General features: G+C 39.1%; 1 protein-coding gene across 4 annotated transcripts in view; it reads left to right on the top strand.

Moving 5' to 3' along the window:
* The window catches only part of LRRC3B (leucine rich repeat containing 3B), a 46,437-nt gene extending 30,098 nt beyond the window's left edge, over positions 1-16,339 (top strand). For all 4 annotated transcript variants that reach the window (XM_054060811.1, XM_054060813.1, XM_054060812.1 and 1 more), the window contains one exon: positions 13,621-16,339. In XM_054060811.1, coding sequence (XP_053916786.1) covers positions 13,784-14,563 — 780 coding nt within the window. In that variant the 5' untranslated portion in view covers positions 13,621-13,783 and the 3' untranslated portion in view covers positions 14,564-16,339. The remainder of the gene's footprint in view (positions 1-13,620) is intronic.
* The last annotated feature ends 3,291 nt before the right edge of the window (positions 16,340-19,630 follow it).

Genomic DNA, 19,630 nt, shown 5'->3' with positions numbered 1-19,630 from the left:
CTCAGTGCCAATGCCAACTGTAACCAGAGTTAAATTAGCCCTCCTGTTAGCTCTGCTTGGTTTTCACTTTTCAACAAACCTTAATAAGATAAATCATGTCCCACTTGTCTTTAAATTTCATTATCTTGACCTAACTTAATTTACTATAAATTATTTCTACCTGAGCTTCTTCAGCTGTGAACTCACAGCCTCCAGGGTCTTGCTCATTGGATCATTGCCCAGCTAATCAAGACTTTTTTTTCTTCAAACTCTTGCTTTTTGTATCAGCTAGCTCTGCCAAAGTCAACTTGGCTGTATAACCTCTGTGGGGATGCACAAAGAGCTGATGTGTACTTGTCTTTAGAGTTTTATTGAACTGAGTTTCCGTCTCTTCCTGTTGTGCTCTAGTATTGCTAATAAAGACCTCTTTTCCCTTAGCATAAATGGCACCTCAGTGGTTTGTTCTCATTTTGGAGGCAGCCATTGCAAAACTTTCTTTTGTCTCTTCCTTTATTTTTGTTTCTCCTTGGGAAGTATGACTGACTGACTGGAAAATCTCTGCTCACTCAGTATTGAGCAGCTGTGCCTTGTTTTTGTTTTTTTTTAGCACAGCTAGATTTCATGTCTGATAAAGACTGGTGTTTATTTCCACTGAGAAATGCCGATCCATTTTTTTTTTTTTCCTTTAGAGCTGTTCCTATTACTTAGCAGTTGCTGATAAACAACTTTTATTTCAGCCCCCTGAACACTGAAATCTCGCCTCTCACCAAGCTGCTGAATTACAACCAGGCTAAATATTTTTGCTGAGTAAGGGTTAGAGAACCCTTGAAGGATTACAGCCTCCTACATCAAGTTGTAATAACAACTTTCTATGATCATATGTCCTCAGAAGAGATATTTATACAGCCAGCTTTTTGTGATTTTTGGAAAAATACTGTATGGTTTTGAACAAAACCAAAAAGGATTTTACCTGACTTCCTAGGACGCCATGGGAATGCTCCAGAGCAGTCATTTCAAAATGAAAACTCACTGATTGTTGCTTAGGTGGAACACGTGATTTGCAAAGCCCTTCAGTGGTAGCTGAGGGCCCCATGTAACACACCAGCACATTAAAAAACAGTCAGTTTTTCTAACTCTGATTTGGACACAAGTGGTAACATGCTACAGTTTGTGATGAGCATCTAACATTAAAGATACTGTTTCTTTTGAAAATAGAAACTCTTGCTTGGTGTATAGATCCTGGTGGAGTGGATGCGTCTGCTGTTATGGTGGGTGTTGATGGAATTGAATTTTCAGGGTGCATTCAGACTCCGCTGAAGGCATCCTGTTACCTCCCGGTAGGGGATGATACAAGAACAGTAGGTTCAAAAGGTACTGTCTTGGCCTCACAGCAGTCTCCTCAGTTCTGTCATGCTTCAGTCTGACCTAAATTATTGGGCACAATATGAGGTTTACTGGTAAAATGACACGTCATGTGGGAGGCAGGGAGTCAGATTAGATGATCTAATGGCTCCATCTGGCCTTAAACTCTTAATTAGGGACATGCTGCCAGCACAAGCACAAGATGGCATTGAAGCTTTCTGCTGCTAGATTTCACTTGCTTGGGAGATCCTCAGCTGAAGCAGAGCTGCAGAGGTTGTACTCGGGCTAGTCTTTCCCTCAGCCTCTAATGTCAGTAGCAACCAGCAGAGCTAAAAGCAAGTCGTGATGGAAACCTGCTGATCTTGCTTTCATGGAAGTACAAAAGCCCTGTGTCTAACTATTCCAGACTGTCATATGTTCAGCTTTTAGAGCTATAATGATATCCAGATATAGAAATAGAATCTATTATTAGTCCAGTACTATGGGATTCATTGAAAGAAAAAAGTTAAGTTTCTCTGATTAAAAAGAAATTACAGTTATTTGAAGCTGCTCATGGATTAAAATATTAAAAGTGAGGATGTGGTTTTAATGGTGGGTGATTTGATACAGTGGAGGTTAATGATACCTTTGCTTGACACCTTTGGTGCAGAAGTGGGAAGTATAAATATGCGTGTTGAAGATGTGTTCTTTGCTCTCTCAGCTGTGCCAGTGGTAGCATGCGGGTTTAATAAGCATTGACACAGCAAAATCAGCATCACTGATCAACTAGTTTCTTTGGCAAGCCCAAATGGCTTGTAGTTAACTCAGTGTGTCAATTGATTGCAGAAGGTCACTTGAATGTCTTCTTAAAGTTGCTTAATTGCTTATTGATCTCGTAATTATTCCATACTTGCTGTCTCTTTTGCTGTTTTGTGAAATATGTTGATACATCACAATTTTAATTTCTTTGATAGAAGATCGTGTTTTTGTGGTATTGAGCATTCCTTTTAAAGTTTGTGGCTTTTAGTTGGGATTTTCAAACTTTGTTGGTTTTTATTTATATACAAAGGCTACACATTTTATTTTTCTTGCATTTTTCTACATCAGACACTCTACCACTACGTGCCTCTTAAAGATCCTGTTATTATAGAACTAGCATATTTCAAAGCAGAAGGAGTTGAATTAATAATTGCTCTGTTCTAGAGTGCTGTTCCTTATTGCTAGTTTAGCTTGTGGCTTCCCGCTTTTAGATTTTTTCATACAGAGTAATTGCTCTGAAAATATGTTCTTTTTCTTTGTGGTCTCATCTTGCAGATATTAATCAGTTTCATTTTCATAGAAGCTTCTGCTGCCCTGGCTTCTTTCCTTGCAAATCCCTTGGGCCACAGGTTATTGCTCTCAGTTCATGTCACTGGACAGTCGTTCATGGAGAGAAACAGCCTTGGTTTCCTGTGGTTTAACACAATAGGGTAATCTAGATCCCAATTAAAAGCAAGAATATGTGAAACTGGATGCTAAACTGCCACTGCCTCTGCTCACTTCTGTATTTCATTTTGATATGTCTAACCTAAGACGTGTGGTCTCATCTGGAGCGACCCATTGCAATTCCTGGGAACCTGCTCTGTGGCAGAGTGTCAGCTGGAAGAAGCAACTTTCAGTCATCCTCTGCTTCATCCTCTTCCTCCTTTCCCTGTCTTATTTTGGAGTCTGTAACACATCTTATTTCTCCGAGGACTCCCTACTGCCAGGGTATCTGCTGCCAGCAGCTGTCTTGCTGGCTGGTTCATGCAACTGTTGTCAACTTTACAAAGCTGCTAGCACGTTCCTTGCTGAATGGTCCCTTCAGGTTTCCATGTTATTTCTGCCTTGCTGACTCTATTAACGGCACAGCTTCCCCAGCCTAATTACAACTTCCCTCTTCCCATTACCTACTAAGCTGCAGGAACGTTTGGATGAACCTCAAATGAGCCTGAAGATAGCAGTATGCAGAACCAAATAAGCACCCTTAAAAGTGGAATAAAGTGCTCTAGGTGGTCTGAATCTTGCCTGTCTTTGCAAAACAGTACCTTAAAGGCCTATTAGTTTCTGATGACATGGTTTTTGTTACCGAGGAAGATGAAGGGAATGGGGTGCTTAGATTTACACTTTGCAAAATAAGAATGAGATTTTCAGTTGGACAAGGATACCATCTGCAGTCACCATATGCAATTATCAAGATTAAATTACACGACTTGTCACTGATTATGCTGGTAATCATTGAAGTGATCAGTGTAATTATCTTGAGATCCAGAAGACATTTGCTCTGATATGATACTGCAGAATTAAGTTGAAGGAGCATTCGCTATTAGTTAGTAGGTAGAGTCAGGGTGTGGCTCCAACCACGCACTTGTCTTTCACTTTGATCACTTTATTTTATAATATGAGAGAAAAATAGTTCAGCAAATATTGTAAAATTGACCTTTTATGTTGAAAACATTTTCTGTTGTATTCCATCGGATTTATTGAAAACCTACTGTGTTGACTAAACACGAAAGGCTCCTAGGCATTCAGTTCATAACCAGACTTCAGAACAGACTTTTGTCTGGGTCTCTTTACCCAGGGAAGACAAAGTATTTCCACTTCAGGTTATTTTAAGCTTTCAGAGTATATTTTTTTTTTTTAGCGTAGATCATATGGAGGATTGACTCAGCTGCTGCACAAAAAGATTTTCTTGCCAAACAGGATGGTTGTTGATATTGTCTCAGAAACTATGACTGAGAGTCAGTAGAATATAATCCAAAATTCTAAAAATGTTTTTTACTTTAACGCACACTAGTCATTAATGTAGAAACAAATGATCTGGCTTTGGAGAACTCTTTACAGACACTCATTTGTGTTGGAGCATTTCCCTTTAGCATCTATAATGTGGTTCTTCATGTTCTTACAAAGAAAGAACAGTTTTGCGGATACATTTGCTGAGCAGCAACTGGCATATCTTGAGCCTTTGTTTATTTTTCTATAGATTGTTAAGCCTATTTCTTGCAAATAACAAGATAAATCATGTGTAAGAGATGAGATTATTTATATCTTATGCCTTTTGTTTTTAACTTAGTTGCCACTACACAGGCATCGTAAGTACATATAATGTCTTGTTTCCTTTTTTAAGATGGCATAGGTACACATACAAAATGTTGTTTTATTTCCCATCAGGTTATATTGTTCAGGGAAGGGTCAGGAGCCTTTTGTAGTCTAAGTCATATGAAGAGGATGAGGGAGATAACTGAAAAAACTAGGCAGCATTGAACATCATCTAAATAGCAAGTGATTCAGTCTTTGTTAGGGCTTGAAAGAAAGAGGTCTAAGAGCATCCCCAAAAGCCATTTCTTTATTTCCATCAAGCATATCTAATTTTGTTCCATGAAATGTGTTGCCACAGAAGACTTCCAAGAGTAAAGCATCCTAAGGAAAGGCAGGAGATAATTGGTAATATTTTTCTGTCATTGATCTGTTATTACTTCTGCTAAGCTTCATGCAGTTATTTATCAGCTCCAAGTTATAAAATCCTGACTTGACATGAAAAGAGAGAAAAGTCAAATACATTTTTTTTAACGTGAATCCAACCTATCACTCTTGAAGTGCTGATTCATTTTCCCACACAGTATAATGAAGTAAGCTGTTAATCTGTAATAAGGAGTGATGCATTCAGTGATCTCACAATCAGAAAATAGTTATGTCTTAAAACGTTCATTTGGTCCTCCTCAACCATTTTATTACTCTATAACTGTTAAGAGGGTATTCATGGCTTAGGATCCGTAAACTTCTTTTATCTACACTGTTTGCTTCTGCAACTGGAAGTGGTTTGCCATGAACAGTTGTTAGAAAGATGTCTATACTGGAAGGTTTCTGGGAACAAAATGTCTATGGGCATTCTGAGCTGTGTCTTAGGGTAGAATGTTATAGTTTGAGTACATTTGGTGTTTCATTAGATAATGAATCCATTATGTAATTAGAGTTCAGGCTCACACTGATTGATCATGACATTTCAATTATTTGTTCAATCAGTGATCTTTTGCACCCCTTTTTTTCCCCCACTTCATTTGCTGTTGGCTTCTATTAATTTTTCTTCTTACTGCTTTAGAATTTCATTTTCCCATGTTCTGAGATCCTGAAAACCTCCAACTATCAGAGACTTTTGTCTGGGGATTTATATTACGTGGTACCTTGTGAAGCAGCTAGGCAGTGCACTGTGTTTGAGGAGTGCCAGGGAGAGATGCATGAAAGGCAGAGGCTATCCCAAGACTCAAGACCGGATTCTTGTTTCCACCCAGAGCCACAGAGAGGGTTGGAGTCTAGCTGTGCCACTGGTGAGATTTCCCTTAGCTGCGGTGTGCTGTGGTGCATTTCCTGCTGGAACACAGAGAGTACACAGAGAGCATTATTTTAAAGGGCTGTATTGTCTGTTTGAAGAAATTCATTTGGTACCCATGAAATTTGTACACAGACAGCACAGAGATCCAAAGTGGCTCCTTCAGGTTCTGCTATTCCTGCTCAGCTCCAGCTCACAGGTATCCTCACTCTTCAGATCGATACTCACTCAGTCCATCAGGTTGCTGTGGTGTAGTTTTAATGTATGTCCATAGGAAGTGAACAAAAATAATGTTTTTGTTTATTCTTCTGATACTGTCACTTTTGACCCATCTTCTAAATCCTTGGAGAGATGTGGAGTAAGATGTAGAAGAAGGAGGCTCATTGTTTTTACATTAATCTTTTATTTTTAAACAGTTGTGGTCAGATTCAGCCTGCAAGTGTTGGAGGTGCCAGGCGCAATTTCATGGAGGTTTTTCCTGCGGTGTGTACAAATTCTGTTGGCCTCCAGAGGTTCAGCTGCTCTCAAACACAGCGCACAGATGCACAGGACAAGCTTATGGCTCTCTTGTCAAAACTAATTACAAAATAATATTTTTAGAGGTAAGCTAGTATATGGCATTTATGACAAAGGCAAAAAAAAGGATTATGGGGACATAAAATATAGCTCTTTATGGATACGAAGAGCAAGGCAGGTCTGTGTGTGTACTGTAACAAACTGACTGACATTAAAGGTGGGTTCAAGGAAAATAATCTGTTAAAGAGAGGAGTATATTCTACTTCAGTAGATAATTTGGTAAACCTGATTTAAATCAAAAGCATTCAATATGGCAAAGTTAAGACCTATTTTAATAGAGAATAGGAGACTAAATTTATCAATGATCGTCTTTTCTATATACCAATATAGTCAATGTCTTAAAGAGGGGAAAAAAATGTTATAGTAATGTCAAATCTTTCAAAACTATAAAACATCTTAGTAATTTTCTGGAAAGCAGAAAAAAAGTCCCAATTATCTTTTTACCATGTTCCCTTTCAGTGGATTTTTAATTATGAAATTTTAATGTTTATTCAAAGTGCAAGTTGCTCTAAAGAATGTCTAATAAAAGAGCCCATAGGAGTCTATTTCCTGATCTTTCTAATTCTGTATCAAGCTTCTGATGTTGGCATGCAAGAAGGTTGTTACTCTGAAGGGTAGGTTACTTAGGCTGGGCTTGAAAAGTCAAGCTGTTTTTTTAAGGAATCTCTTGAAAGCTTACTGGGAGCTGAGAATTTCATTTGAAGGTGGTAGAGCTGTACACACAAATACGAGCATTTTATAGATTCATTCATATGCAAGTCGTAGGAGCTGTATGTGAGAGGGGCAGGAGGCACCTTGACATGTGAAGTGCATCTCCCATGTGGAGGGTCAGCAGTCGCTCAAAGGGATGCCTTTGGTATTAACTGAAAAAAAAACCATTACATTTGTGGTGGACTCTGTGGTGCCATTTGGTGTGTGCTTTCAAATTAGGGCTTCTTCAGGTACTGTGCCTAAAGTTAGTAGCAAGGTAATTTAAGTTTCTCAGATGTACCTCATCAGAAAGATGGTACGGCTGGGCAGGTTAATTGTACCGCAGGCCCTACAACCCACATTCTTCGGAAACTGGATTGTACATAATTCTTTGCAATTTTTCTGATGGCCAAAAAGTGACAGACTAGGCAGATTATGATGAAGCCAACAGACTACCCCTGTGGCTGATCTGTTGACTTGTTACTTTTGTCTCTTCCTGTTCTTGCTTGCCGTTTGGAGCAGTAAGCTACAGTAACATAAAATTCCTCTCTTATCATGGCACCTTCAGTCACCAAAAATACAAACTGTGAGTGCAGATGCCAAACATCTCTAGTTAGCTGTTGACACTGCTGGAGTAAAGACGTAGTCTTTTTCATCAGGGTATCAAGGTTTGAAGACAAGACATTATTCTAGTACCTTACATTATTGATAGGGAAAATGGAGTTGCTGTCACTGAATTTCCTTCACAGGGAGATGTGTGCACCATGCAGCTCTCTGCACACAACAAGAGGATGGTGTAGTTACTCCAATGCTAGTGAAGACATCATTTACCTTGTGGATCTGCACACAGATGATTGTGCATGAGATGGAAGTATCACTTGGCATGATATCAGCAGTGAAAAACCTTCACAGCCTGACTTTCTGACCCTCGAAGCCACATAAAAATCTGTAGGTGGCCGACAGCTATGCCCTCACTTTCATACTGTGCCCCCAGACTTGACTCCACAGGCTTGCCTTGCTCCTGTGACCTCACTGCTTCTCGCGGGATCCCAGATGCACTGCAGTTGCCCTTCACATCACTCACACTTTTGGGATACTGCTGCTGTCCCTCTTCATCTACTGGGCACCTTGAATACTTCTGCCTTTTGGTTTTTTTGCAACCCATTTTGTGCCATGGCTGTGTAGTCCCATGCAATCTCTGAACCTAACCAGGGGGGATAAAAACTTCTTTGTACAGCTGGAACTGTACTCTGCCCATTGACAGTGCTGCACTTTCCAGTTCTTGGAGTTGGGCTCCAAGAGGGCAGGTGACAGCTGACTGACCTGATCAGTTATCTATCAAATAGCTGAGATGAGACCATCAGCCCCTGGAGTGGAAACAGAGACAAGAGAGGGAAAACTGTGTGTGTAAAGGGATGGGAAGAAGCATAGTTTCTGATGGACTCTGTGCTCAAAAGTAGAACACACTTCAACTGAAGCTTGATGCCATAGCACCTTCAGTCCTTTTTTTCTGAGCAACCCAAAGAATGAGCATCTTCCAAAATATGTGCAGCATTTATCCAATTGTTATTGCTAGAAGTGTGCATTCTGCGCAGTGCCTGTGCTGATTAGTTTCGGAAACAAGAATGTTTTTTAGGATCATATCTTTCTCTATTTTCCCATTTCTGCTTGTTTCTGAATGATAACTATAACAACAAAAATTAAAAATCCTCCTATGTTTGTTCACTGAAGAGTCCTTACAGTCTGTGATCCAGTTAAGGCCAGGGGAAAGGGCTAAGTCTCCGTGGCCAACTCTCCATAAGGCAACCCTTTGCAGGACACTTCTACATGGCCAACTCTTTCTAGGAACAACTCTGTGTGAGAACCCCCAAGTGCCTGACAGTGAGCGATCCAGCAAATGTTGCCCTGCACCATGCGGAGCCCCAAGCATGTGGCAGTAAGCGGTCCAGGACATGCCGCTGGTCCTCTGCCCCTCAGTGGATGCCAAGCTTCATAAAGCCCTTGAACATCAGCAGGCTCCCTGTGGAGAGCTGGCCACAGAGAGTTGTCCTAGACCCAAGTCCAGTTTGATATTGACCGCAGAGCCGCTGCTGATTCTTCCCATCGATGTTTGACCACAAGCAAGACAAGTGATGATGCTTTTGTGTGAGTCTGGGGGTCTTATGTTGGCATGGACCTGTGTGATCCTGTTCTGCCAACTTCCTTTGTGGCCCCACATAAAGACATCTATATTAAATACATTGGGTCATGGTTTTGTCTTTTTCATGTGAGATCTTGCCTGATGAATAACCATGAGGTCACCAAAGGTGACATTGTTGATCTCACCGCAACATAAATATTTGGGAATTCACCTGAAAATGGCTGAGAACTCAGGTGAAATTCCAAGTGAAATTGTTGTGATGTTGGAGCAAGTTGAACAAAGATACTTGGCTGTCACAGGTATTTTTAGTAGTGCTAGAAAGTAATATTTGAAGCCCCCTACTGAAATCTAGATGCACAATGCATGGAGAAGGCATCTGATGAACAAGCAGGGAGTAAGTCTCTCTCTCCCATCTGCACGATACAAATTTCCAGGAAGAGTGTCGTCAGCTAATGGCTCTGCTGACTTCATGTTGATGGAGATGCAAGATGATCCTGATGGTTGAGGGGGTTGTATGTGTGTTTAAAATACTATAGGCAGAATACGTATTAAGGCTGGTTTTAGTCTCGGCTTTTGAGTCCTCTGAGAGTAGAGGCTAGCCTTCAAGTGTAAGGGACTGGCACCTGCTTCAGTCTCACTTTTTGTGGGGGCAGAGGCTATGTGGAGGGCCAGTGAGGAACTACTCACACATATGAACACTTGGGTAATGACTGAAGAGCTTCTCGAAGTCTCTACACCACAGTAGAAACTGCTTTTACTGCCACTTGCTCTTCCCCTTCTCTTTGGTTGTCAGACATCTTTAACTATATATATGATTGATTTCTTTTTAATGCATCTTTTGTTGCCTTAGCATTTTACTAAACAATAAAAAGTCTCTGTGTCGTTTTTATGCTGTTCTGTGTGACGGTTATAGCATTTCCTAGCCTCCTATATCTGCTCTGAAGACACAACAGCATAAATTAATATTGCAAGAAGTCTTGTTATGGACTTTCTGTGTAACTTCTCTAAGTCTGCAGGCCCTTTTTTCCAGGCACTAAGACTTCTTTACATTATTAATTGATCGTGGAGAGGCATTATTAACCAAATACCTGATTTAGCACCTGAATGCAATACTACTAAGATACAGCCACTGCACCTTGCTTGCTGGAAAGGCAAACATCTGCAGTTACTCGACACCTGACACGCAATGGAAATCTCACTGTGTATTAAAAGCAAATATACTTTCCTTGTGGATTTCAGGATTTCTACACGTTTCTGTGTTGCTGGATGTTTGTACTAAGTGAACGGTCTTGGGGGAGCATGAGAAGAGGAAAACTTGAAAATCAGTTTCAATTGCAAGACAGTAAAGAATTCTTTTGTGCGATCTTCCATCTATAGTTTTATTGCCCTGCAGTATTAGACTTGTACATTAGTTTTTTTTATGTTTGTACTTGTATTTCAGAAATGTACACAAAAACCCATGCTTTTAGCTGTGCTTGTAGCATTGCTATAATTTCCGTGTGCCTTTGTTTACTTCTTAATGTTTTTTATTTTTTCTTTTTTTGCAGATTTCTAATCAATTAATGTATTTATTTTAAATATGTGTCTTCCATCCCTTTCTCCTTAGTGTTTCAGTCTGGTATATATCTCTTGTCTTAAATCCAACTTCATTACCTTCATTCATTGTGTTCCAAGAAATATATATTAGATAGGTACTCAGGAAGAAAAATCTGCTTTTTGGCATACAGGTGTGTAGATCCTAGTTCTCTTTTCTGTTGTTGCTGTTACTAGGATGCCTGTGAGTCGAGAAAGTCCTTGCTGTAAGTTTTTTTGTGAACCCCAAACCTCAATTATCCCGTGGCTCAGATATTCTGATTATGGAAGTGAGTAAAGCTGTTTCCCCTGGCTGATGCTCAGTCCCATTGGGTTGCTTCCAGTTAATTTAGTTAGAATTTGCTGAGCTTTATTGTTGCTGGACTAAGTTTTGTTGACTGGGTTGTTAATTATGGGTTTCAACTTGTATTGTCTCTTTCTAACAGCTTAAAATATAGGGAGTTTTTCTCCCTCTTTATCCATTTACTTAGTTTTCTCTTTTGAAGAGTCATTGCTTCATTAAACACTTTCCTGCTTAGTCTGTAATGACCCTATTTCTTTCACTCTAAACACATTACTACATTAAAGAAAAAGAGCTTCATTTGTCTTCAGTGGGGTGAAGACCTTTCACATGGGTTTTGATGCATGGGGCATCTTTGATACATGATCTCTGGTGGCATAGCTGCACTATGGAAGACTCAGCAGGATCCATGGTGTAATACCAGGTTGGCAGGATTTTTTTAGCCTGTGATGAAATGAATATGATATTTAATCATCACACACTGGTGAGAACAGTGCGATTTTTATGCTTCTACAAAATGAAGCATCTGCTCCAGGTCTTTGCACTTTCACCCCCGTCCATTCATGCAGTAGGACTCCAGTATCGTTGGTGGAAAGCCATTGTACACAAGTAGTCAATGATGAGATGCTTATTCTGTGATGATGAGCCGGACCATTTATCTACCATTTGGGTACAGTACAGTAGTGAGATGCATAAACATGAAGGGAAAAGAAAATAGGTGTCTGTTTTTTCCAGGGTACAGGCCCTCTTGCAGCACCACTCAGGGCTGCAGGAGGGAGGAGCAGATTGCCAGCTTGGAGCTGCCAGGAGGAGCAGCTGCCAGCTTCAGCTTGGCCTCCGAAGGGCTGCGCATTTTAGCAAGTACTTAGCACCTTTGGGCAGGCTGGGAAAAAACAACTTCTGTAACTTGTCTTCTGTAGCAGATTTCCATCTGATCTGAAGATTAAGCACTGCAGTGACCAAAGAGCCATAAGGAGAAATGGCAAGAATGGGCTTCTTTCACATAGACCTGCTTCTTCCATGGAGGTCCTGTGGGACTCTCTTTCTTGTGGGGGTGCTGCCTCACCTCCATTTCCTCATGGGGAGCTTTTCATGCTCTGCTTGCTTCCCTTCTTAATGGTTCACGTTTCCAGGGTTAACTCCACATTTTCTCATTGCTAGCAATTTCCTTTTTTTTTTTTTTTAATTTTAGAGTAGAAGATTTCTGTGTTATGGAGTCCAAGTGTAAGCTTTCTGTCTGGTTTCTTGGGTTGTCTCTGTTAATAGATGAAAGAGTAGTCATGATACATTACTATTCTTTGCAGTAGTTGTAGTCAGAGTATGCTGAGCTTTTTGCTATTCCCGAGCCGTAGCAATGGAGTAATTGAACGCAACTTACACGTTATTAAGATGGTTTGATATTTCTCTGTGGGGTTACTGACATACTGTGCCTCAGCAAAAGGGTTAAATAAAACTTGAGCTATGGGTTTGAAATACTGCATGACACATCTGATCCATATTACTATGATGTGCCAGAAACTGCAGTTAGTATGCGAGTTCTGAAGGGAAAAATGATTGCAATGCAGTTTCTTCTTTTTCATGTAGAATCATACATATCCATCCTGCAGGGATTTTGTTGTTCAGTGGACTACACTGTCGGTTTGGGGAAAAAAAAATCATTTATATGTAAATACAACCTGAAGGCTGCAAATATCCAAGCAGCTACAAAGGCAGAGAGCATGTATATGAAAACAAATGGACCTTTTGTGCCTACAAAATTCATAGTTTACCATAATAGGGGAAAAAATAAATGAGGTTGTTTTCGAAACCTTATAGGTCAGCATTTCAGATTTCTGTATTTGTGCTCCAATTAAAGGAGAAAATGGAAAAGCTTCTACATTTTTACTATTTTTAAGCCAACTTGAGAGGGGAGAAGCAGAAACAATATTTTTCATATCTTCTATTAGCAAATTACATGCCATTAATAACATTTTTTTGTTGTTTTGCTCGTACGTACATTTGTGTGAGTGTTATTTTTAGGGGGATGTGAGTTACTTTTTCTTTTTCTCTGTGTTAAATGAAAATTTTCAGGAAAGCTGGAAGTAGAAATTAATTCTGTGGGTCTCACAGTACTGTCTCACAAAGGCAGGAGACGAGGGGAAGACAAGGAGATGGTGGATGTTTGTGGTGTCTTGCAGCAGTATTTGGTTTACTTAATTTTTGTTTCTTAATATAGTAAAAAATATTTCCTTGATGAAATACTTTGATATGGACTTAAAATAGTATAAATTATTATGGGAGAAGTTCCCATTAGCTACCACAAATTCCTCACCTACCTGTCACCATTGCTGGAGATCCAGTCTTAGCTCCTGTTAACGTATCTTGTTCTTTAGCAAGTAAAACTGTAATTTAGTTTTATAGCTGTTTTAGAAATCTGTGATAAAAACGAACCAGTGTGTCCTTCTAATAAGTATTAAAGCCCAAATTTATAGTAAATGTACTGGGGATTTGTAGTACACCCAGATTAATGCTAATGAATTACCTAAATAAATCCTGTAGTGCACTGATAGGATAATAGATCATTTATTTAATGTTGCGGTTCACATTTCCTTCATTTTATTTATTTATTTTTTAATGAAAACAGAATTGTGATCAGAGTTTATGGTATAAGGAACTTGTTTTCCTTCCTCTCTGTAGGTGTGCTTCTAAGAAGAGTATTTGCCGAGAGGAAACCCACATATTAGTGACTTTTGACTAGTCCTACTGAAGAAAATGAAGCCACGTTTCAGCTTTGCCGATCCTTTTCCCACCACTGTTGCCTGAATGAGAAATGGTCATGTGATTATGCTGACACCCCAGCATGCATTTGGTAGACCTGTGGTTAACTCGTTCCCTCTCCATGTGTCTGCTCTTACAAAGTTTTGTCCTCATGATACTGTGCTTTCATTCTGCCAGTATGTGCCCAAAAGGCTGCCTCTGTTCTCACTCCGGAGGTCTGAATGTCAGCTGTAGCAATGCGAACCTCAAGGAGATACCAAGAGATCTTCCTCCAGAAACAGTCTTACTTTATTTGGACTCCAATCAGATAACATCTATCCCCAATGAAATTTTTAAGGACTTGCACCAACTGAGAGTCCTCAATTTATCAAAAAATGGGATTGAGTTTATAGATGAACATGCCTTTAAAGGGGTGGCAGAAACCCTGCAGACTCTGGATTTGTCCGACAACCGGATTCAGAGCGTGCACAAAAATGCTTTCAACAACTTAAAGGCCAGAGCCAGAATTGCAAACAATCCCTGGCACTGTGACTGCACGCTGCAGCAGGTGTTGAGGAGCATGGCATCCAATCACGAGACAGCCAACAACGTCATCTGCAAGACATCCGTGTTGGATGAACACGCTGGGAGACCGTTCCTCAATGCTGCCAATGATGCTGACCTCTGCAACCTTCCTAAAAAGACTACTGATTATGCCATGCTGGTCACCATGTTTGGCTGGTTCACCATGGTGATCTCGTATGTGGTTTATTACGTCCGGCAAAATCAGGAGGATGCAAGGAGGCACCTTGAGTACTTGAAATCCCTGCCAAGCAGGCAAAAGAAACCAGATGAAGCTGATGACATTAGCACTGTGGTATAGTATTCTGAATACAATGACTGCCTTTGTGACGGAAACTAGATTTGGATGACACTAAAACCAGAGGTTTACTTATAATGTTCATTGTAAACATTAAGACTTCGGGAATTTTTTTTCTGTTTAATTGAATTACGCCACTGTTGAGCTTTCTAACAGGAAGTTTTGTTGGGGTGGTATAGTTTAATTATTTCTCTGGTGGTATCCTGAAGCAAGTGAATTAACATGTAAACATTAGTTTAGACCCATTCCACTATTTAATAACGAAATTTATTTTTTTAATTTAAAGCCAAATAAAAGCTTGAATTTGAACCATGTAAAGCAGAGTAATTTATTGATCAGAAACCTCTCAGGTGCCAGAGCACACTTAGTTTGATCAGGTAGAAGAGAGTAACGGTGACAGAGGGGGCTGCGAGAGGTCCAGTAGCAGAGGGTTCCAGAAGAGCACTTCTCTGATTGGGGTGTCAGGTGAAGAGCTGGTGAGTGGTAGCCTGTTTTGGGGACTGCTTGCTGTGATGGGAGAGAGGTGCTATGTGTGGAGAGAAGGGAGCCCTAACTCCAACTGTAAGGAACTGAAGCTTGAGTAAGACTCGGAGGGCTTTTTGGCAGCACTGGGGAGGAGCCAACATGAAGGAGCTACAGTGCAGGACATCACAGAGAGGTAAGTGGGGAAACGTGGTGGGTTTCCATCTTGCACCCACTTACTGCCTCCCTTGAATTTCAGACAGGTGTCCCCAGCACTGGGAAGGACAGCAAGAAAGCAAGAGCAAACTTAGTGTAGTATTCAAACCAGAGTATTACTAGTGATGGAGAAAGAAAAAGAAAAAAGTTAAATAAAATTAGTCCTAATCTGTACATTGGTTTGTAAGTAGTGGCTTTATTTTTTAGGCTGCAGCTGAATAAAATAAGTTAATATATGGGCTGGGCATATTCTGTTGTGCATTAGAAAATATTTTGGTCAGATTTTATGGATAAGTACTTAAGAAAATATAAAGCCCATGCAGTTAAAGTCGGCTTTGAATATGAAATGGATATTTGAAAGCTCAGCTCTTTTTAAAAATATGATTGTTTTTTCTTCTCATAGATAAAGTTTTCGAAGGAAACAAATTCACAAGAATGTATTCCTCTTGTCTTTTATTGCCGTAATAAAACAATACTTGCATCTAAATTCCTATAGATCCAGTCTACCTGACACTGGAATAGGAATTGTAGAAGGGTGGGCTAAAAAAAATATAAAATGCTACTTTGCAAAAACAAATGTTGAAGGATAGCCTGAAAAAAAAATTTTTTAAAAATCCAGTCCTATCTACCATTAGATTATCCATTATTTCTGTTACAATTATGTTGTTTTATATTTCAGAAGGCATGAGCTTGTTTATCGTATTTCTTTCAGAATGTTGTTAAAAGAATATCTAAAATTTATTCCAAAGCAGGTGACAGAAGAGGGGAAAAAAATATTTTTTTTAAATGTGCATAGAATCAATTTTTTTATGACATCTTTGTGGGCTGAGTTCTGGTGAGTAGCTGTTCATGTGGCCAGCCTAGCTATTTGTATAGTTCTATCTTGATGGACAGGTTTTGACATATTAAGAGAATGTAAATATTTGTAAAGAGCACAGTCTGTCCAAAAGATATCTCCAATATTTCTGCCTCCTCCTTTTCCTTCCCTTCCCTTGTTAAGTAAAAATTCTATTTTCTAGAGAGAGGAGACTGTTGATTATACGTCCTGCTTGGTTTGCATTTTTATACCTTCTTTTTTTTTCAATCTCTACCTTGCTGAACTTACCAATATCACCAAAGTACTGCCCATAGCTCCTCGAGTTCTGTGTTGCCTCCTGTGGGAGCCAAAAGCAATAGAGCTGAATACACATGTGAATCTGAAGAGAGCAGATAAAATGTTGTATTGTACTGGCAATATAACAAACCCTGCTGAACACGATGTGTAGTCCCTCTGTGTAGGCTGAGCCAAGTTCATTTCTGATATAATCCTCCTAATTTCTCTAAAATCTCCTTCAGGGGAAAATTTGTCTTGTTTCTGTTGCTGTGTTCCCAGGCGATATTTGAGATCTCAGCTAGTAACCTACTTTCATAAAAATCTGGGAGGACTAGCTAAGTGATGGGACTGTGCTGGCAATGCTAACATAATCAAGAATCCAGTGCTGTTTATTCACAATTAAATGCAGAAGTTTCTCCACAAAATTTGGAAAAAACTGTTTAAACAGCAATATTTATGAAAATCTGGACAGTCTTAAAATGCTTGCAGCTTTTAAAAATTTGCTTTCAGACAGAGTTTTTATTAAAAAAAAGAAGAAAAACTCCAAAAAACTCTCACTAACACTGACTGACAATACTATAAATAATTTATCTTTTTTTTTTTTTTCATTTTTCCAGTTTATTACTTGATCTGTAAGACTGGTTTTGGACCTGGTACAGTTTTGCCCAAGCTGAGCTTCTGACCCTGTGTTCAAATCGTGACTAAAACCGATTTAAGCCACGTTAAGCAGTACTCTGTAGAAAGGCGCTGGAGGGATGGTTTCCTATTGGTTCTCCAGGTCTTCTGATTTTCTTTAATTAATTCTCTGTCAAACATCTCTCCTCACAAAACTTTTCATTTCTTCTTTTGAAGCCAGTAATGAAAAATCTAAGAAACAAGGCAGTGCTCTACCAACCAATAGGTGCAAACTCATCAAGCTGAATTTAGCTGATGAGGTAGATGAATTACATCACTGTTCCTTGGCTATATTGACCAGACAGTGCTAGTATTCCTGTCGACTCAAATATATGAGCTGCATCTCTTTTTTTTTTGTTGAAAAGAAACAGATAAAAACCAGTGTAAGAAGATACTTGTTTTTATCATGTTTGCTGCACACCTTTCTGTCTAAAACTACTGTGCGTAGAAAAGCCTACACTCTGCCCTTTGAAGTCAACGGCTCAAAATTTTTAAACCTTGATTGCATAACATTTCAAGGTGTTATTTTATTTACCAAAACAGTTTTGCTCAAAAATGAGTGACACAGTATATTTTTAGTTGTGATACATTAGTGTAGAAATACACTATGATGAAATGAAATTGATGTTTCCATATTCACAGGAGGGAGTGTATGATAGAAAATAGAGGAAAATGCATAACACAGTGATTCTTAGTTTTTGGGTTTTTTTTTTTTAAGATGCTTCAGGAAAAATAGGGCTGAGGTTCAATTGGTTAAATGCCATTCATTTCACTACCCTATTTTAAAAAAAAAATAAATTCCTAGATATTTTTTTTCCTGAACAGTAAACGATAACTCTCCTAATGCTATTTTTTTCCTCAAAACTAGTCCTGATTTTTCTCTGCTAATTTTCTAGTGTTGTTATGCTCTTTGGGTAAAATCTGTGATGGTACATTTGGCCTGTGTGCATTTAGTCCCCATACTTTTATTGTGTTCTCAATTTTGTACAGAATTACATACAAATGTCTTCACCATTAATGTACATTAAATTTTTAAGTCTTCAGCAAAATTTACTCTGCAATTGCTGTAACTTTCAGGGGCCGAGTGCAAACAAAGTGTGGTGATACAAGGTCAGGTCTTCCCAGGCAGGAAAGAGAATCCTGTTTTACAAAAGTTGTCATACAGAAAATCCACTGCAGTGTTTTTTCAGTTTGAAAGAAGCAAGTCATAAGCATTAGGAAGCAAGCAAAAAAAGGGAAAAGAAAAAGAGTAGCTGGAGGCTAAAATGCTTGAAGGTATCATGGAGTCATGTAGCGTGTTTAGATGTGCAGTGGGGTCTCAGAGTGAATCTAACTCAATTTAAAAAAAGGATGTCCCTCTACTCCCACACCTGGAAAAAAACTAGCATTGCTAAGCAAGAGTAAATGAGATTTAAGGGATTAAAAACATAGTCTTTAAATTGTAGAAGTGAAATCTGAGGGAGGAAAGTAGAAGAAGTTGTAAATTCTGGTAGAGTTAGATGTAAAGCTGTAGTATGGTCACAACAAATGGTAATATTTTTTTCTAAGCAAATCCAAAACAAGAATCCCACCTTAGCAATGGCCAAGAGCCAATGGGTACTAAAGGAGTGCTGTGGATATATTTGGCAAATATTCTGAAATAAACTAGGCTAGCGTGTATGAAGGAGGAAAAAAATCATCCTACCAACAAGTTACTGGTTAAAAGATAAGAGACAGAAGTAAGCAGAAATTATCTGTTTTCTTGAAGGAGGATGATTACTGAAATTTCTGAGGAAGTGTCCCAAAGATCTCAGAATCTGACCAATTCGGTGCAATGTATGTCTGAATGATCTGGAAAAGGGAGTTAACAACAAACTGATAACATTTGTGGATGATAAACAGTTGTTAAGGGCAGTCCAAGCTACAGTTAGCTGTGAAGAAATACAGAAGGTTCTCACATTTCTCAGTTAGTAAAGATAAAATGAAGGTTGGATTTGGTGTGAATAACTGCGAGGTACTGCAGATGGCATATCCTTAGCTATAAACAAAAGGATATTCTCTAAATTGGCTATAATCAAATGGAAAAAAACATCTTGGAAGCACAGTGGGAAGCTCTTTGATGACAAACACTTCGGTGACAAAAATTATTAGGAGGGAAATAGACAGTGTGGTGGAACTACATAATAAACCATTCAAAAAATCCGTGATGAACCCACATCTGGAACATTACATTCAGTTCAAGTTCTCCTCATCTCAAAATAAGTAGATCTGTAGTCTCCAAACTACAGAAAATGTAGAGAAAGGTAGTAGATAATCAAGGGTATGAAGCTGGTTTTGTAGAAGAAGAGACATAGAATCAAACATCTCCAAGCATGGGGATGAGATGCCAGAAGAAGACATGGTAAAAACTGGAGTGGTACACAAAAGTTGACAGGAGGAGGACTGATCTCTGTTTCTTGCAACAGAAAATAGAGCAGTGCTGATTAAAGAATACCAGACAGCAGGTGCTGGGTTTTTAAAAAGAAATCTTTTTTTTGTTAAGAGAGCATGCATTTAATAAGGTGCAGAATACCGTAGAGAAGAAAACATATTCAAAGGTAGGGCTCCACAAGTTCATGGAAGTCAAGTCTGCTGGATGTTATTTA

The sequence above is a fragment of the Cuculus canorus genome, chromosome 2 (assembly GCF_017976375.1).
Source record: "Cuculus canorus isolate bCucCan1 chromosome 2, bCucCan1.pri, whole genome shotgun sequence".
In the NCBI taxonomy this organism is placed as follows: Eukaryota; Metazoa; Chordata; class Aves; order Cuculiformes; family Cuculidae; genus Cuculus; species Cuculus canorus.
The sequence above is the reverse complement of the archived record's forward strand: the minus strand, read 5'-3'. Positions and strand labels throughout refer to the sequence as shown.